Below are 17,922 nucleotides of genomic sequence, written 5' to 3'. Positions count from 1 at the left end.
TCGGAATTTTGGAGAACGCAGCCCCCAAACTAATTGATTTTTAAAGCAAGCTCTTCAAGTAATTAAGTCCTCAATTGCAAATGAGGCCTTATTAATCTGAAAGCAACCACTAGGGATGCTAATAGAATTCTGTTAAAACTCTGTCCTTCCCTTCCCTCATTATAAATAAACACTTAATAAATACTTTTTTAGGGACTAACACAATACTTATTATATGAGAGAAACAAGTTTAGGTGAACTCTGATGAAGTCTTATGTCGGATTTATAGCTAATAAATGCTTGATGATTTTCCTAATGTTTTTTCTATATCCATTTATTATTTTCTACTATATATTTTAAAAGTCTGTGGGTTATCCCAACACAAACCACCCTCCTTGAAGTTTTCTAAGTGACAGATATGATTCTCTCACTCCCTTACAATTTTCTTAGCATCAAATATGATTTGGCCATAGTCCATACTCAGACCTATCTCCCATCATTTACCAAACATAGCCTCTGCCACTCTAGCCATACCCAAGGCCCTACAGTTCCCCAGACAGGCCAGCCACACCCAAGGCCTTATTGTTCCTCAAAGAGTCCAGGTTTTTCCCCTGGAAAGCCCATCACAGCCTCACCCGTACAAATAAATACCTTATTCACTTCTGCTTCTGGCTCCTATATTCTTGTCCCTTTCTTCTTAGGCCACTCCCACTGTAGCTAATCATTTATTTGTCCGTCTTCCCTAATGGGTTCTAATTGTCTTCATGCCTCTGCAGCATTTAGCACAGTATCTGGCATGTAGCAGGTACTCAGTAATAACGAATGAATGGAGGCGAAAATTCGTCTTCTCTCGAGGTACCCTCTAATCTAAGCTAAACACATTAGCTTCCACAATCAAACCTTCTAGAGGGAAGTTAGAGTTTCATCAGTCTTGGCAAGTCATTTTGGCAGATGACGGGGACGGCTGGGGAACTCACCAACAGAAGCATGCAGCGGCTTTCTTTTATGGCACCACAGCACCCCAGGAAGCCCATGAGCATGATAGCAGCACCCACAGCAATCAAGATATTCACACCAGTGAAAGGATTCATGTCAGAGTCCTCATTGCTGAGAAGCTGGAAAGGAAAAAGAGAAATCAGAAAATCCCTTTCCTTGGTGTTTTTTGTTCAACAAAAATCCACTGGGTACCTACTATGTGCCGGGCCCTGTTCTAGGACCTTGAGATACTTCCATGATCTAAGCCAGCAAAAATATCTGCCCTCAAGGAGCTTCCATTCTATTAAGGTGTTATTTGTCTGGATAATGTTTCCAACTTTATACTTTTCTAAGAGGATATATTGGATATAGGATGGAAGCAACGTAATACGCTTTAGATACACCAATTATTTTAAATTTAGGACATGTACTTGCACCTATGATGTGCTCTTTGCATATTTTGTGTTTTATGCATAAAAGTAGCATTGTCATGCATGTGTTTCTATGACAATTAAATTAATTATAAAGCACAAGTTCCTGAAACCACTGATAGACCCAACAATATGAATGAATCTCAAAAACATGTTGAGCTAAATAAGCCATATTCAAAAGAGTGATTACTGTCTGATTCCATTTAGATGACCATCAAGAATGGGTAAACCTAAGCTGTGGTGATAGAGATCAGAGCAGGGCGTGACTTTGAGCTGGCTAGGAGGAAAGGAGGAACTGTGCAAAGGGATGAAGGAGCTTTTATGGGTCAATAAAATGCTTTATGTATTGATTATAATAGTAATTTCACAGGTCTATACATTTGCCAAAACAAACAAAAAATTCAAAATAAGAAAAAAAATCTAGCACCGGATATTCCATACCAATTCTATCTCCTTGTTCCCAGAAGATACATAGCCCATGGAGTCTTCCAGCGACTCATTTTGCCTGACTGTTAAGCAACAGGATATTGAGGGGGGGGGAAACTTAGGGCCCTATGCAGTGGGGACTGTCCAAACTGCGTAATTCGATTCTTCTTCCCCTCACACATATTCTTCATCACCTTCCTAACACCTAGCCTCAATCTACCACTTGTCCTCCAAATATATCCAAAGGTGTATCATGATTAAACAGTGAAACCCTGCGCCTGTGTTATGCTTGAGGGCCACATGCAGCCCGTCTTTCTTGTATAACCTCTATCTACCGGTTTGTTTCGGGTAGAGCATTAGTTCTTAGACTAAATCAGAAACTCTTCCTCCTAGAATCTTCTACACATCATGTGGGTCAGCTCCCTTAAGAAGAAATACAAAAGACACTACAGACATGTAAATGACATTTTCAACCAATTCATAGCCTAGAGGGAACCTTTATTCGACAAACAGTAAGTAGGAAGGAATGTGCTGAAGTGGTCAAAGCCTTAGAACAAAGATCTGTATTCTACTGGGTCCTAATATGTAACTAAGTTTCTTTCTAACACTGGACGAGTCAAACTAACTGTGCTGGGGACGGTTTCCCATTTATAAAGAGAAGTGGGTCAGCCTCTCTGATATCTAGGGCCTCCTTTGTCTCTAAGAGTCTGCACTTACAGATAATGTTTCAATTGACATATTTAGAAACCTTTCCATTTACATATGCCCTAAAGATTTTTTGTTTGTTTTCATGTTTTGTGTTTGAGTGTGGTGTGTTTGCTCGTTAAGATTGGAGCTAAAAAATCCATTTTGTTAATAAATAGGCATGGCATCTGGGTCAAAATAGAAAATGACAAAAACAAAAACAAAAAAAACCCACAGCATTAGGAAACGCGCTCTACCCACTCACCATCAACTACTGCTTCACTAGAATGCTGTGACCAGTGCAGGCAAACCCTAAGGCATCTGAGAGGGCTGAAGCCTCACTGAGTTATCTGAACTTTGCTTAGATACCCAGACAGGGAAACATCTGCAAGTGAGACCTGGATAATGTGGCCAGCACTTATTAAGCAGATTAATGAAGCTCTTCTGTCTGATCTGGGCAGGTGACCCACAGCCAAAGACTGGTCAGAAAGCACGGTGTTGGTTTTCTGAGGGTCTCTGTTCTAAGTTCAGACCAACAAGTGACTTTTCTTACTCATAAAAGAAGTGGAAATTGAGTTCAAGTGTTTGCTCCAGGAGAAGGATAGCAGAGTATCTAAAGCTGTCTTGGATGAACAGCGTCTGAGTGTGTCTTAGGCCTAGGGGAGAACTTGTAAAGAAAGAGGAATGGCTGAACTGGAAGAAGGCAGCTCAGGGTCCTCTTGGATTCTGAGAGATCTCCTGGGACATGAATGGCTGCCCATATGCTTTGCCCCAGGATGCTGAGTTTACCCTGAAGGAGAACCAAACATCTTTAGGAGACACTTCAGCACAAAGAGATGTGCTAGAAGATGTTCACCTAGGCCTCCCTGACACCCTTCTTTTCCGTGTTTATGCTCAGGTTTCTCCTTCTAAAGTTGCAACCACTGTTTTCCACTAGTAAAATTCAGTTCCTTGTATAGTCTGGATTCTTTGTCACTGACTTTGGATAAATATAAATCAAGCTAAAATTTCACATAAGTCAAGCTGGTTAATGTTGTCCTGGCAGGTACCGACTTTTGTTCAGGGTTAGAGGCTGAAAGAGCCTAAGAGGCAAAATGGAACTAAAGATGCTGTCTAGTTCTGTTAACTTATTCTTATCCCCAGATGTGGAGTAACACCCTCTCCAGGACAACAGCTCCCCTTTGATACATTCAATCTGTGTAATTTCTTGATAGACTAAACACCAAATTTGTTTACCAGAAGCACTGGGGGAAAAGAAAATGTTCCCATATCAACCAGAAATAATAAATAATAAAATACAGGCTGTACACACATCTTTAAAAGGCCAAAGTATCCTCTAAATAAATGGCTATTAATCTCTGTGTTAACTTGAGTCCCATAGTCAGACATTAGTTTCTAGACAACAGAGATTCTGTACGTCTTCAGATACCACTAACGGGCTCAAAGCTCAAAGCCCAAGGCCATTAGGAAGTGACAGTTACATTTATCAACCTAATACAATAAATGAAATCCTGATAGACTAGGATGTTACCAACTAGTTGCCACACCTGTCCCTCACTCAGTTTCTTCAACACAGTGAGACACAGAATGAGGAAGCAGTTAATTTCTACTGTGATTCTCTGGGTTCTCTAATGGTAGCCAGCATAATTTTAAAAGAAAAGAAAAATAAGTAAAAGAGGGAGGGAGGGAGGGAGGGAGGGAGGGAGGGAGGGAGGGAGGGAGGGAGGGAGGGAGGGAGGGAGAGAAGGAGGGAGGGAGAGAAGGAGGGAGGGAGGGAGGGAGGAGTCTAGAAAAGCCGCCCATTCAGAACAAGTGTTAATTTCCTTTTAATCTTTTTTTCAGCTAGGCTATGTCCAAAGGCATTTAGCTGTACCACGGTATAATGAATTAATAAAGGATATAGTCAATAGTATTGTAATAACTATGTATGGCATGGCGTCAGGTGGATCCTAGACTTACTTTGGGATCACTTCATAATTTATATAAATGTCTACCCACTATGCTATACACCTGAAACTAATATAATATTGAATGTCAACTATAATTGAAAAATTAAACAATAAGAATAAATTAATTCATTTAAAATGCATTACGTTAATTGCCAGCTTATTAATGACTTAATAATTATCAAATGAGAGTCAGCACTGCTCTTAGAGAGAAAACTTTTTGGTAAAGCGCTTTGGAAAGGAAAGGCCCCAGCAGTAGATAAGGTGACCCTGAGCAGTGGCAGGAGCCCAGAGAAAACAAAGAACAAGAAAACTGCCCCGGGTGCGGGCAGAATAGTAATTGGAAGGGCGCAGCGGCCCCTGAGAAGGAGGGGGAGGATGGAAGCGGGGAACCGGGAAATGGTGCCGCGAGGTGCTGCGTGAACTAATAACACAGCCCTCCCGCACCGCACCTTCCCCACTTGCCACACTGCGGCGTGGAACAGAAACAGCACCTGTGGAGCCCAGAGACTGAAGCCAGAACTGAATGTGTGAACGAAACGTCCTCCAGACCTGCGGAAATCCTGGTGGGAGCTTTGCCACAGGTCAGGGCACAGTGTGCGGCGGGGAGGGAGGCCGTGCGGATCCGACCTGCACCAAGCGCTGGGCACCCCCAGGCACCCGCTGAGCCACAGCAGCGGGCCAGCCCCTTCCCGTTACAAGGAGTTACGCTCACTGCCATCGCCACCGGGAATGGGCAACCATCTTCTACACCGCTGCCTTTAAAACAGATTCAAAATCTCCACGAGAACTTACCTCCTTTCCTTTCGGCCCACCACCCCACCTCGGGCTAAGCCAAATTACTGTCAATACCTTACGCTACAAAAATTGTTCTTGGTGAGGTGGAAAGGTGGTCATGTCCCCCAGCTACACTTCAGGCTGACCTGAAGCAAATAACAGAAGCCGCCAGCTCCCACCGGGACCCCTTCCCACCTCCACGTTCATCCCAATCTTCCTATTTTTAGAATAACATCTCCTTTCTCCAGAAAAATTGACCCGTGCCTAACACAGTCAGTCACATCGTAAGTACTTTTGATTAATTAAATTGAATTAAATTTTAAAATCACTTACCAATGCAAATAATTATAGGAGGCAGTTAAGGAAAATGCTACGGAAATACTTACTGTCATTCCTTTCATCATTTAGGAAAAATAATCTAGTTTGGTATTGGAGAAGCTTGTATTTATTTATTTACCTCTTGCTCATGTTTGTTTACTCGTATCCAAATTGCCAATGCCAAGATCAGGATACCACTCAGCTGCAGGCAAAGAAAAACATGTATTAGAGCACAATGAAGATAAACTGCAACTCTAATCCTGCATACCCCTCGCCATCTGGTTACAATTGTCTATCATTAATTATACCATTACACCCTAAAAGACATAAATGAGGCATATCCCTATGCGGATAACTGTTAAAATGTCCACTGTAATTGGTAAGTTTGATAAGAATAATCTGTTTCCCATCCCCAGTCCATTCTCGAGTCTAGGACGAGAAGTCATCCCTACCACCAGGGAGGGGACAGAGGATTTTCCATGCTTCAGTTCTAACTCAGTAGTTTTGCTGGATTTTAACATACAAAAGATAAGTCACAACAGTTTAAAGACAAAATATCCTTATTAGGCTCTGGGTTTGTCTCTGAGAAACTGTCTTAGACCAAAAAACATGAGAGTAGCTGACCAATTACCAAACATTCCTTCAAGATCAAGAAGCAAGAAGTTGGGGTAGACGGAGAAGTAGAACATCTGACAAAATTTGCAGTTAAGCAACAAGAATTCATGGCACTTTTGTACCCAAATAAACTCTTTTAAAATAAGCTTTTAGGTAGTAAAGCTTACCCAGAGAAGAGCAACAATGAGGAACAGTACTTAAAGTCTTAAATTCCTTTAATGACTTTACCAGATTATTTAATTTGGACCAAGGCCAACACATGAAATGTGAAACACATTTTACTTTCGTGTAAGGAAAACCCGTCTTTTAGGTTGGTGGGTTTTTTTAAAGATATATATGTTGTGGCCTAAAAAAAAAAAAAAAAAATCAAAGATCTATTATTAGATATATTGAGAACAAACATGGTTACATACCAAACACAGCAGGCCTTGGAGGACTTTCTAGACTATTCTGGCCTTACAGCGCTCTGACACAGAACTGCCTGAGTCCCCCAAGCCCGGTGACCTTGCAGCATCATTGCTTTCACGCACCGTTGAGCCCTGGGTCTGGGATCTCAAAACAGCAGTTTCATTTTTAGTGGCTGCTCATTAGTTAGTCATGGAAGTAGAGTGAAGGGCTTTGGTAAAGTATAGGGAGTGCCATGAGTAGCTGAATAACCAGAGAATCTGTGTTCCCTAAAAGATCTCAAAAATCATCCATGTTCAAACTCTTCATTTCAGATAAAGAAACTAGAACTCTTGACAGATCACAGTCACATCGAGAAAATCCAGCACCACTTCTGATCCAATCCTGCCTCTACTACATGCTTCTACGCCTACAAAATAAGGAATGCAATGAGAAACCAAAGCTTTTTATCAAATCACCAAATAAACTGCACAATTGAATTATCTTACAGGCACACACATACACACACTATAAAATACAAACCATTGATAAAACAGCTCTAAAAACTAAAACAGCCTGAAAACTCTCTTTATTTCCTCTCCCTGTTTCGACTAATTCCAATTCCATTTGCAGATGAAGAGAAAGTACTCATTTTAGCAGTTCTTTGTTAATAAATAAGTCTGTAAGAATTTATGTCAAATGATAATGAGACTCTGGGATTTTCAGTAATTTTATAGCAGCTGGATTTTTTGTTATTTGTTCATTGATATTTTCTTTTTCTTCTTTCACAGGAATATTTACATTGATTATCTTAATAGTTGCTCTGGCTTTTAGCTTTAACTGGAAATAGTATTAAATAGATATTTAAGTAATATCTATTTAAATAATAGTTTTAATTATTTAAATAGATATTATTATCATCTTTATCTGATATTTACTGATGAAACTATTAAGAAAACTTTAAGAATGCTTAGAAACTAAGAGTGTAATATTGTTTAAACCCTTACATTTGTTTGTTTCTATGTGACCTTTTTAGTTCATTTTTTCAGTTGTTTAGACATCAAATTATTCAGGAGTTTTATTAAATCAACCATATTTCCCCCTCAAATAATAACTTTTAGTCTTCTCAACCACTAAAAGTTATCTGTAACATTAATATTTAAAAGAGGGATGTCAAAACAACCATGAGATACCACTACACACCTATTAGAACAGCCAAAATCTGGAACCCTGATAACCCCAAATGCTGATAGGGATGTGGAGCTACAGGAACTCTCATTCATTGCTGGTGGGATGCAAAATGGCACAGCTGCCTTGGAAGACAATTTGGCTGTTTCTCAAAAACTAAATATACTCTTACCATATGATCCAGGAATAATGCTCTTTGGTATTTACCCAAAGGAGTTGAAAACTTATGTCCACACAAAAACCTGCCCAAGAATATTTATAGAAGCATTATTCATAACTGTTAAAACTTGGAAGCCACCAAGATGTCCTTCCGTAGGTAGATCCAGACAACGGAATATTATTCAGGGCTAAAAAAAAATGAGCTATCAAGCCATGAAGGAATAGAAAGGAAACTTAAATGCATATGACTAAGTGAAAGAAGCCGATCTGAAAATGCTACATACAGGATGAGTTCAACTATATGACATCCTGGAAAAGGCAAAACTATGGAGTCAGTAAAAAAGATCAGGTATTGCTAGGGGAGGGACAAAATGAATGGGCAGAGCACAGATTTTAGGACAGTGAAACAATGCTCCGTATGACAATATAATGGTGGATACATGTCATTACACACTTGTCCAAACCCATAGAATATACGGCATCAAGAGTGACTCCTAACTTAAACTATGGTCTTTGGGCAATTAGGATGTGTCAATGTTCGTTCATCAATTGTAATAAATGTACCACTCTGGCCACTGTTATCAATAATGGGGGAATCTATGCATGTGTGGGGACCAGGGGTATATGGAAAATCTCTGTAGCTTCCTCTTAATTTTGCTGTGAACCTATAACTGCTCTAACAAATTACAGTCTTTAAAAAGAAAGAGTATTCAATTACTTCAGAAGTCAAGAATAGTTTGGCCAACTTCAATCTTCACAGTTAGATGAATATTCTTAGGGATTTTGAAGTTGGCCAAACTATCATTTCCATCCCTTCTTGAAACTTCATCATAAACACAAAAAGAAACAAATATTTAAAATATATCATCCTCAGCTTATTGAAGGAATTCATATGTAAAAATCAGAGTCTTAGTAACATGAAATCATTCATAAATTTGTTAAACAACTTTAAAAGTAAATTTATTTTCTGTCAAGAACAATCATTCTAGTGTCATGATTGATACTAACCTATTTTATGCCAATTGTTTTCAGATTGGTCATAATAGTTCTTGGAGCTCTATTCCAGTTTGTACTTATGGGTTAGTTCCCCAATCATTTTCTACTGTTTTAAATAACTGGTAGTATAAATTAAGAAAAACATGTCTAACTCTGTCTTTCTTTCTCTTGATAAGGTTGTAAAAGGAAATAGGTTGATATGTGGGGCCCACAGTGGACACTGCAGAACCCACTAGGTCTACTTCCACCCCCACCGCTGCCCCCAGTGAGTCATTGTGGTTGTCACTCAGCTCTTGTCCTGAGACATCTTTTTCTTTTTTAATTTTCAAAATATGTTTTATTGATTTTTTTTTTTAGAGAGAAGAAGGGTGAGGGAGAGAGAGAAAATCATCGATGTGAGAGAGAAACATCAATCAGCTGCCTCCTGGGTATGGCTACCTGGGTATGTGCTCTGACCAGGAATCGAACTGGCACCCTTTGGGTACACGGGACAATGCTCAACCAACTGAGCCACACGGGCCAGAGCAGGACATCTTTTTTTTTATTGAGTTAGGATGCTGTTGGTCTGAGCCAGCATACTAAGAAATGAGGTAATTTGATGCTTACTTATGGGCATGCTATGGACTAAGTTATATTCCCCCTAAATTGGGATGTTGAAGCCCTAATTCACAATGTGACTCATATGTTGAGGTAGAGCTTTTAGGAGGTAATTAAATTTAAATGAGATCATAAAAGCGTATGATTGGAGACCTTATAACAAGAGGAAGAGAGAGAAATCTTTCTTTTTCTCTGTACACACACAGGGAGGAGAGGCCATGTGAGGACACAAAAGAAGGTAGCCATTTGCAAGTCGGGAAGAGAGGCCTCACTGGAACCGAAACTAGCTGGCACCTTGATCTTAGACTTCCAGCCTCCAGAACTGTGAGAAAATAATGCCTGTTGTTTAACATACCAACTCTATGCTGTTTTGCCATGGCAGCCCAAGCAGACTAAGACAGAGTAGGAAGAAAATGGGAAGCACCACCCAGGACAGAAACAAATGATATAGAACAAGCAGATTCATCTGCTTCTCAGATAATGTGTCCTCCAACCATGCCTACTCCCTCTCTCTCAACTGTATCTTTTGATTTGGGTGTTTATCAAAGTGTTTTTTAAGAATGTCAAAAATGGAAGAAGGCCTGGCTGGGTGGCTCGGTTAGTTGGAGAGTCGTCCCATTCCCCAAAAGGTCCCAGATTTGATTCCGGGTCAGGGCACGTACCTCGGTCCAGGAGAGCACAGAAGGCAACCAATTGATGTTTCACTCTCACATCGATGTTTCTTTCTCTCTTTCTCTCTCTCTAAATCAATAAAACATATCCTTGGGTGAGAATTAAAAAAAGAAAAAAGGAAGAAAGTGCATAGTGCTATGCTAGGAGGAAGGGTGTACTATGGAGCTATATCATTATTGGTCCAAAATAGACACTTGAAGATAAACTTAAGGGAAACTTTCCTGTGCTGCTCCTAAGAGGTTACAAGTGAATAAGAAAATAGCCAAATGGACAATTTTGGTAACTATGAGATTTGTTTTTACGATAACCCCAGAACACAAGAGATCATGAGTACAGCCCTAACATTTTGGCTCAGTACCACTGGTGTTAATTGCCAAGTTTCCTCTTTCATTAAACATTTACTCAAAAGTCTAGTTTAACTGCATTGTAGTAAGATGATACAACCTGTGAGATCGTTGCTCATGAGAATTTTTATATTAGTTTGATCATTGCTCTGTTTTCTGTTCTCTCGATCTACCATCTCCTTTCATATCATTTGTCTCTTTTTTATTTTCCTCTGGCAGAGCTTCCCAATTTGGGATTCCATATCACTGCCTCCACGTCATGTGATTTCTAGAGTGGATTTTAATTCTATCATTGTGTTTCTGGGGTTTTTGCAGTACTTGTTAATTTTTTCCATTTCTCTTCTCATCTCATCCTATGGTTTTCCAGTAAACTTTATCTTCTCTTATGACCTCCAGTCACCACTTCATGGGGGGGGTTTTCCGGCATTGCATTGTGGGTACCGATTTCCTGATATTTTTTCAGGATGCTGGAGTGTTTCTTTCAGGGGTGTGTGCCTATCCTCTGAGGCTTCAGGGTGACTTTCCCTTTCACTAGTTCAGTGGTGTTTTTTATTGGGACTTACGCTGATTTTTCTCTTATTCATGCTTTAATGAACCTACTCTGACTTCTTATTAATTTGCCTCACTCTCTAACAACGGGGGTCATGTTAATTCTCAGCTCTCCTGTTGGAGGGGAGGTTGCTGTGCATTTATTTCTGCAGGCATGGCCTAGTGCCGCTCTGATTTACAGAGATGACCCCCGGCCCTCACACTATATCTGATCTTCTGATGCTCTAAACCAGTGGAGTAAATTAAACCCTTCAATTCTTAGAAGGCTCTGCTATTATGGTTTTTCTATCTTCCCAAAATGAATGATATTTATTGTATCAATGCATGTTAAGTGCACAGCGATGTGTCCCTGTGGTTGCATTCATGTGCATCTTCTAAACCTATGAAGTAATCCAAGCACCCAGCACAACTGCTGCAAATTCTAATCTTAAATATCTCTAAATGTAAGGGAAAGAAATCAATCACGTTTTGCTTCAGGCTATCTTTCCTGCACTGAAGTCTAAAAATCACTGAAATTCACATAACTTCAAACTATGTAAAGAGAGATAAATGTTCAGCATTTGATTACCATCCTGTTTCTGAATGATAAAATTATGCACACTCAGGAATGTTTTTATCACTTTGTTTCAAAGTACAACTGCCATAAAGTAACACCTGCAGACCTGTATACACATTTGCAGGGCCTGGGGCAAGAATACAAATAACAGACCATAAGGTCTCTATATTGAGAAGTTATAACTAAAGGAGATAAACATAAACAAAATGTATTCTCTCTTCCTACCTTGACAAAGGTACCCACTTAATGACCTGAAAGGCAGGTTTGATTTAGAATTCTCTGAGTTTGCTGCCAGAAGGGGGTGGCATGGGGACAGCCAGCCTGGGCCCCCTCCCTCCCTTCAGGTTCTGTCTTGAACTCCGAGGGGCATATCAGAATGGGTAAGGATCCCTCAGCCTGCGAGCCAGGCCTATTTACAACCTGTTCTCATCCCTAGCAAATAGCTCCCTCTTGACCCTTCTGGAGCAGGGTTTGTGCAGACCTTAGAAACAGGTTTGGGGCCATTTGCGCAGGGAAATTATGGTCCCAGGTGCTCAAGATGGAGGCCGGGTTTAGGGCGAGCATATTCTGCTGGACGTCCAGATTTCTTGCCCCATGAGGCCAGAGGAGGGTCAGAGTAGGGCTAAAATTACACTTAAGTTTTAAAAGCCCATCATGTATAAAACACTATCACACCAGATTCCAATACTTTTAAATTAAAAAGCAGTATGATGGTTGGACTTGGGGAAGATAGCATTAACTGAACTATTATTGAATGTCAATCCTTGGTTACAGGCTTTCATAAAGTAGCTCAGTGAATCTTCATAATTAATCCTGCCAGGTAAAATGATCACCCTCATTTTACAAGTTCAGAAACTGGGGCATAGAAAAGTCAGGGAGCATGCTCCAGGACACAGAGCAATATGGAGTGAATTCAGGATTTGAGTCTGTCTGTTTACAAAGTACACTTTCTTTCCATTCCCTTAATTTATGCTAGAAGAATTGCTGCCTTATCATAATCCTTGACATCTTATTTTCCTTTCTGTTTGAAAATCCAACATTGGAATTTATTCATCACTATGCACAGTGATTTTATATTTTTGTCTCATAAAAATGCCTTTACAAGGTTGGCTGAAGTGTCTGTTCCTTAAACATTTATTTAGCATTTTTCTGAGTTCTTTATAGGAATTAAATCACTTAATCTTCACAACAACCCCATGAGGTAGATACCACTACTATCCCCAGAGTTTTACAGATGAAGGAACAGTAAAGCACAGACAAGTTGACTAGCTTCCCCAAGGTCACACAGCTAGTGACACAGGAGCTGAGGTTAGCCTGAGCTCTCAATCACTGGGCTCTGATGCCTTTTGTCATTGTTATAGCTCCACACTGATTGCATAGTGGCAGGCGACAGCTGTATTTACAAAGTTCACACATTTCTGCCATGGTCAAATCTTTATCTTGAGGGATTTCATCAGCTGACAGAATGAAATATAATTGTGCCTTATTTTTTAATGTAGCCTATCTGCTAGGTATGTCTGCTCTGCATCAACTCTTTTAATTGCTCTCAGAACATCTAATCTAGAGACCCAGGCACCACATAAAATACAGTGATGAACATCAAAACGCTGGTTTCTGGACACTTTCCAAATTCTGGCTTCCTTCTGCTCTCTTCAAACTGCCTCATGCATGGGCTTCTTTCACTTGCTGATACATTTGGCTTTCCATGTTGGCTCCTCCTTCTCTCCTCACCTCGTTTGCTGTTGGTAATGTTCCCTCATTTTCCTTTCCTTCATAAAGAGGGGCCTCTCCGTGGCTCCCCGCCACTGGCAATGGCTCCACTGCACCCACTGGCCCAAGGCCCTGCGTTTCGTGCTTTTCCAGACTCCTAAGACACCTCGAGCATCTACAGCACCCCCAAGCCTGACTTATCTGAGAGGGACATAACAAAATGTGGGCAGTTCATCTGTTTTGTCACAAGACTCAGAGAAATAGGCTTTGTACCTATAATTTACCTGTTATCTACAGCATCTCCAAGTCACTCTAACTCACATCAGCCTCTAACATGAGTGGTTAGAAGTGATATTCACTTTCACGTGTTTTTCTTCAATTACTAATTCTAACAAATGGAAATCACTGCATATTTATGTGGCATATCTCAAGTTCTCTCACAAAAGAAACCGGTATGTTTAAATTAAATGGCCATATGCATATCTTACAGATATTTCAACATCTGGCCCTACTTTGCAAAGGCTTAGTTTCGCAAGTTACACCAGAAAGAACGCATTTAAAAACATAAGGCCCTGTATATCTACATGAAAACCACATCAGTGGGACCGTTAAAATTTTGCGTAAGTAAACATTAGAAATGTAACAAATTGCTAATTTCCTATGAAGGACTATAAAATTCCAACTGAGAACTCTGGGTTATGGGTAAAAGGAAGAGTAGAAATAGGAATGGCTCCTTAACCTCAAAGACTGCTCCTGCTGTCTAGATTTTGAATAAAAAGGTGTTGCCTGTTGGCTGAAAAGTTCTTATTGATCTTTATAACTGTTGCTCTCACCCAAAGACTCCATTTCAAGATGCGTATATAGAAATTGTAGATCCTACCACTATGCTGATGGTAAGAACAAGGCCTTTGTCCCAAGGGAGTTAGAAATATCTAATTGAAATCTACAGTATCAGACTTTGTCTTCATTATCAGAAAATTGGAAAAATAATGGTAACTATAAAATAATCAGAGCTCCCCAGGAAAGCAACAGTAATGCCAAGGAACAGCATGGCACAGAAGTCTATAACTCACTTTGAACTCTGATCTTAAATATATCATCCTGAACCTATAACAGGCTCCTTTCTTAGACTGTCTTTATCATAGTGGTTTAAAATTCAGATTTATCCCAAATTCCTGGTTGCCTATTTAATGAAACACTGACCTCTGATGTATTCACTTTGTATGCTGTATTTTTATAACGGAGATATATTTCAACTGTTTTATAATTTCATAGTGAGAATTGCTACTGGTTTGGGTACTTTGGGACATGTTATTAAAATAAGAACTATGTATTTATTGGCATATTCATATTTTGGTTTGTTTAAATGAGCCATTATATATTCTTTATCATAAAAAGACAATGGTTACAGTTTTTTAAAAAATGGGTAGCAAGGCTTGCTGGAGAAACAGCTGCATTCAGGCTGGGGCAGGAAATAGGGAAGTGAGCCTGAAAAATCTTGTCATACCTCATAGTGAAGAAGTTATTAGAGTTCTTAGGGTCAGTTCAAAAGAGCTCAGGAGCCAACTCACTATGCTCCCATTGGCCAAAGATGGAATAAATTGCATATCAATAAGGATGAGGGCTCTGATGACATTTAAATGTATTATTTCAGCCCAGCCGGGCGTGGCTCAGTGGTTGAGCATCGATCTGGGATCCAGGGGACTACAGTTGGATTCCTGGTCAGAGTGCATGCCGGGGTTGCGGGCTCGATCTCCAGCAGGGGGCGTGCAGGAGGCAGCCGATCAATGACTCTCATCATTGATGTTTCTACCTCTTTCTCTCGCTCTCTTTCTCTCTCTGAAGTCAATAAAGATATATTTTTTTATAAAAACTATTTAAATTTATTATTTCATAGGATACTTAAAGAAATACTTGCTTATCACTGTTGTATAATACCAAAAAATTAATTCATTATTTTGAAATCTGTTAGGTAAAGAGTAAGAAACATTTGTGCTGCCTTTTAAGATAAAAACTGGCTACCACTGCTAACCAATGAGTCTGATACATTTCTTTTCACGGAAAGTATTATGGTTAATAAATAATGGAAAAGTACTAGAAATGTAATATCGCTAATTTGAAATGCTTACGGAACTAAGGACTTAGGTTCTTGAGCGTCAGCGGCTACTAACATCATCAAAAGTGACATGGTCAGACTTTATGTGCCTCCTGATGAAAGCCCACAGTATCACTTATAAAGTAGTTGTAACTGCCAAAAGTAATAACTTGAACTTTTACAAGCTGCCGGATGTGACTGCTAAATCAGTGAAAATACAGAGGATGGGGAACATGTTAAACTACATACACCGTGGGTGTGAAGATAGCAAAATCCAGACTGTGAAAACCGTGACAGGACAACACACACCAGCACATGAATTTCAAGGGAGAAAATAAGAGATAAGAATGGAGGGATAATCTAAAGATGAACATTGACATGAAAGATATAACAATGTATGGGCACAATGTATGGGCCTCATTTGGATTTTAATTCAAGCAGGGACATTTATGAGGCAATGGGAAATTTGAACCCTGGATGGATATTTGATAATCAATTACGAAATTCTCAGTAAGTTTTTAGTGTGATAATGACAACACTGTGGTTACATTTTTAAAAAGAATTATCTTTTTGAGATATGTACTATAATATTTACAGATGAAATAGTATATCTGAGATTTGCTTCAAAAGAATACAGGGCAGGGAAGTTGGATGAGACTATGAACAGGGAAAGACTGACCACGGCTTCACGGCCCTTGGGGCTGGATGATGGCATTGATTATCCTGTCCTATTTTGTGAATGTTTAAAGTTCTCTGTAATAAAAAGCTAAAAACAAAACCAACCAAAAAGTACACAGGCATTTCTTTGTTTATATTCTACTCTCAATGTTTAACCAATTTTAAATATTCAAGGGAAGAAATTTATCAAGACTAACTTAAAAAACTGGCATATTCATGAGCTTTATTTACTGTTTACAAAGGCAGCCCATTTTCCTAGAGAAAAGAGAAAGTACAAAGAGCAAACCTTCTTCATTTTATCTTATCTATTTATATGCTCACTTACTTCACCTACATATCACCTGTACTCAGAGTTACTGGACATTGAACAGAAAGTCATTCTATACGGTAAGGCTGTATTCTTACAGTTATTGTTTAATTAAGTACATCATTATTTTAATAGAACAGAAATTTACCAGCATTTAGAGACCAGCTGCCTATTTCCTAGAGGTAACCAGGCAAAAAACAAAACCACGACTCTCTCCTGCTTATACTGCATAAGCTAGTTTTTAAATCAGTATACAAAATGATTTTTTCTTTTAAAATTGCACCATATATACTAAAAAGAATAATGTCAGTTTTCCAACATCCCTGCCTGCCCTTACTGCCTTATTTACCTTATTGCCTTTCCATATCTTATTTTTCCATTTTCCAATGTTAGATTCCACTTATCAACTTATTTGGTACGTCTTATGTCAACAGACTTTTGAGGGAAACACAAGAACTTACTAAAATACAAAACCTGTTGATTAAAAGGTGGGGTGATGACACATCAAAATCCTAACTTGAAATTGCTGATACAAACCTAGCAGCTTAGTTTAACCTTTCACGATTCAATACTTTTATTGTTTCCCTCTCAAGTTCTTTACGACCCACTGTTTCTTCTGTGGGTCTCTGAAAATAATCCTCATCTGAGGTCTTTATCTTCTGACACCCCACCATCCACCTGTTTCAACCCCAGATGTGAAGGTCAGGATTCAGGGGCTTGGGCTCCATCCGGATGCAAGCAGATCAGAATTTTCCCACAGGGTCCTAAAACTAAGGGAGGCCTGCCTGCTATACAACTAAGAATAACTGTCCTTTAATTAAGGGGTATTTTTCCCCCTCTGTGATTGTTTTGCAACATTATCAAAACATTTAGAAAATGTTTATCCTCACAGATCCTGAGGTGCACTTTTTCGGGTTATTGGCTCCTTTCCAATTACTGAAACAGCCAAAGAAAGAACAAACAAATCCAAACAAGTAAATGGAAAATACATTTTCTCCCTCCTCCTGTTTCTCTAGCGCAGAGTCTGTTCTTGTTCACGATATTTATATCAAGATCCCCTTTGCTGCATAAAATTGATAATTAAAAGAAAAACACTTACCCAGAACACAAAGTTGAAGATAAACATGGAATATTTTATACAGCTATTCACACCTGCCATGTCGGAAACGGATCAGGAGTCAGATGCTGTGAATTTAGCTGGTCGGTACAGGATTGCCCGGCAATGTGCTCCGGAGTAATTTGCCTGCAGAGATTCTGTGCCCAAGCGGCTTCAGGGCAGAAATAGAAAGCAGGGGGGAGGGGGGGGAATAATCTAGTTATTAAAGTGGATAAAAAATTAACCCACACATTTAAATATCTCAAGGGCTATCTTCTCTAGGCGAGTATGTTCTTTTGCTTGTCATGGCTCTGGGGCACCGGGCCAGGATATTTATGATTCTTTTTCAAAAAAACTGCCTCCTCTAAAGTAAACAGATATCAAATTAAGGGAGTGGCACTGAACCCGGGAGAGAATGGCACAGCGATACTGGGTTGTTA

General features: G+C 39.5%; 1 protein-coding gene across 1 annotated transcript in view; it reads right to left on the bottom strand.

Moving 5' to 3' along the window:
- The window catches only part of TSPAN8 (tetraspanin 8), a 30,011-nt gene extending 12,363 nt beyond the window's left edge, over positions 1 to 17,648 (bottom strand). The window contains exons 1-3 of the mRNA XM_016199276.2: positions 17,486 to 17,648; positions 5,676 to 5,738; positions 957 to 1,094 (exon numbers count right to left, since the gene is read on the bottom strand). Of these exons, the coding sequence (XP_016054762.1) occupies positions 957 to 1,094; positions 5,676 to 5,738; positions 17,486 to 17,545 (261 nt within the window). The 5' untranslated portion in view covers positions 17,546 to 17,648. The remainder of the gene's footprint in view (positions 1 to 956; positions 1,095 to 5,675; positions 5,739 to 17,485) is intronic.
- Positions 17,649 to 17,922: the final 274 nt, after the last annotated feature.

The sequence above is a fragment of the Miniopterus natalensis genome, chromosome 2 (genome assembly GCF_054644295.1).
Source record: "Miniopterus natalensis isolate mMinNat1 chromosome 2, mMinNat1.hap1, whole genome shotgun sequence".
Taxonomy (NCBI): Eukaryota; Metazoa; Chordata; class Mammalia; order Chiroptera; family Miniopteridae; genus Miniopterus; species Miniopterus natalensis.
This window is presented reverse-complemented; position numbering and strand designations above follow the sequence as displayed.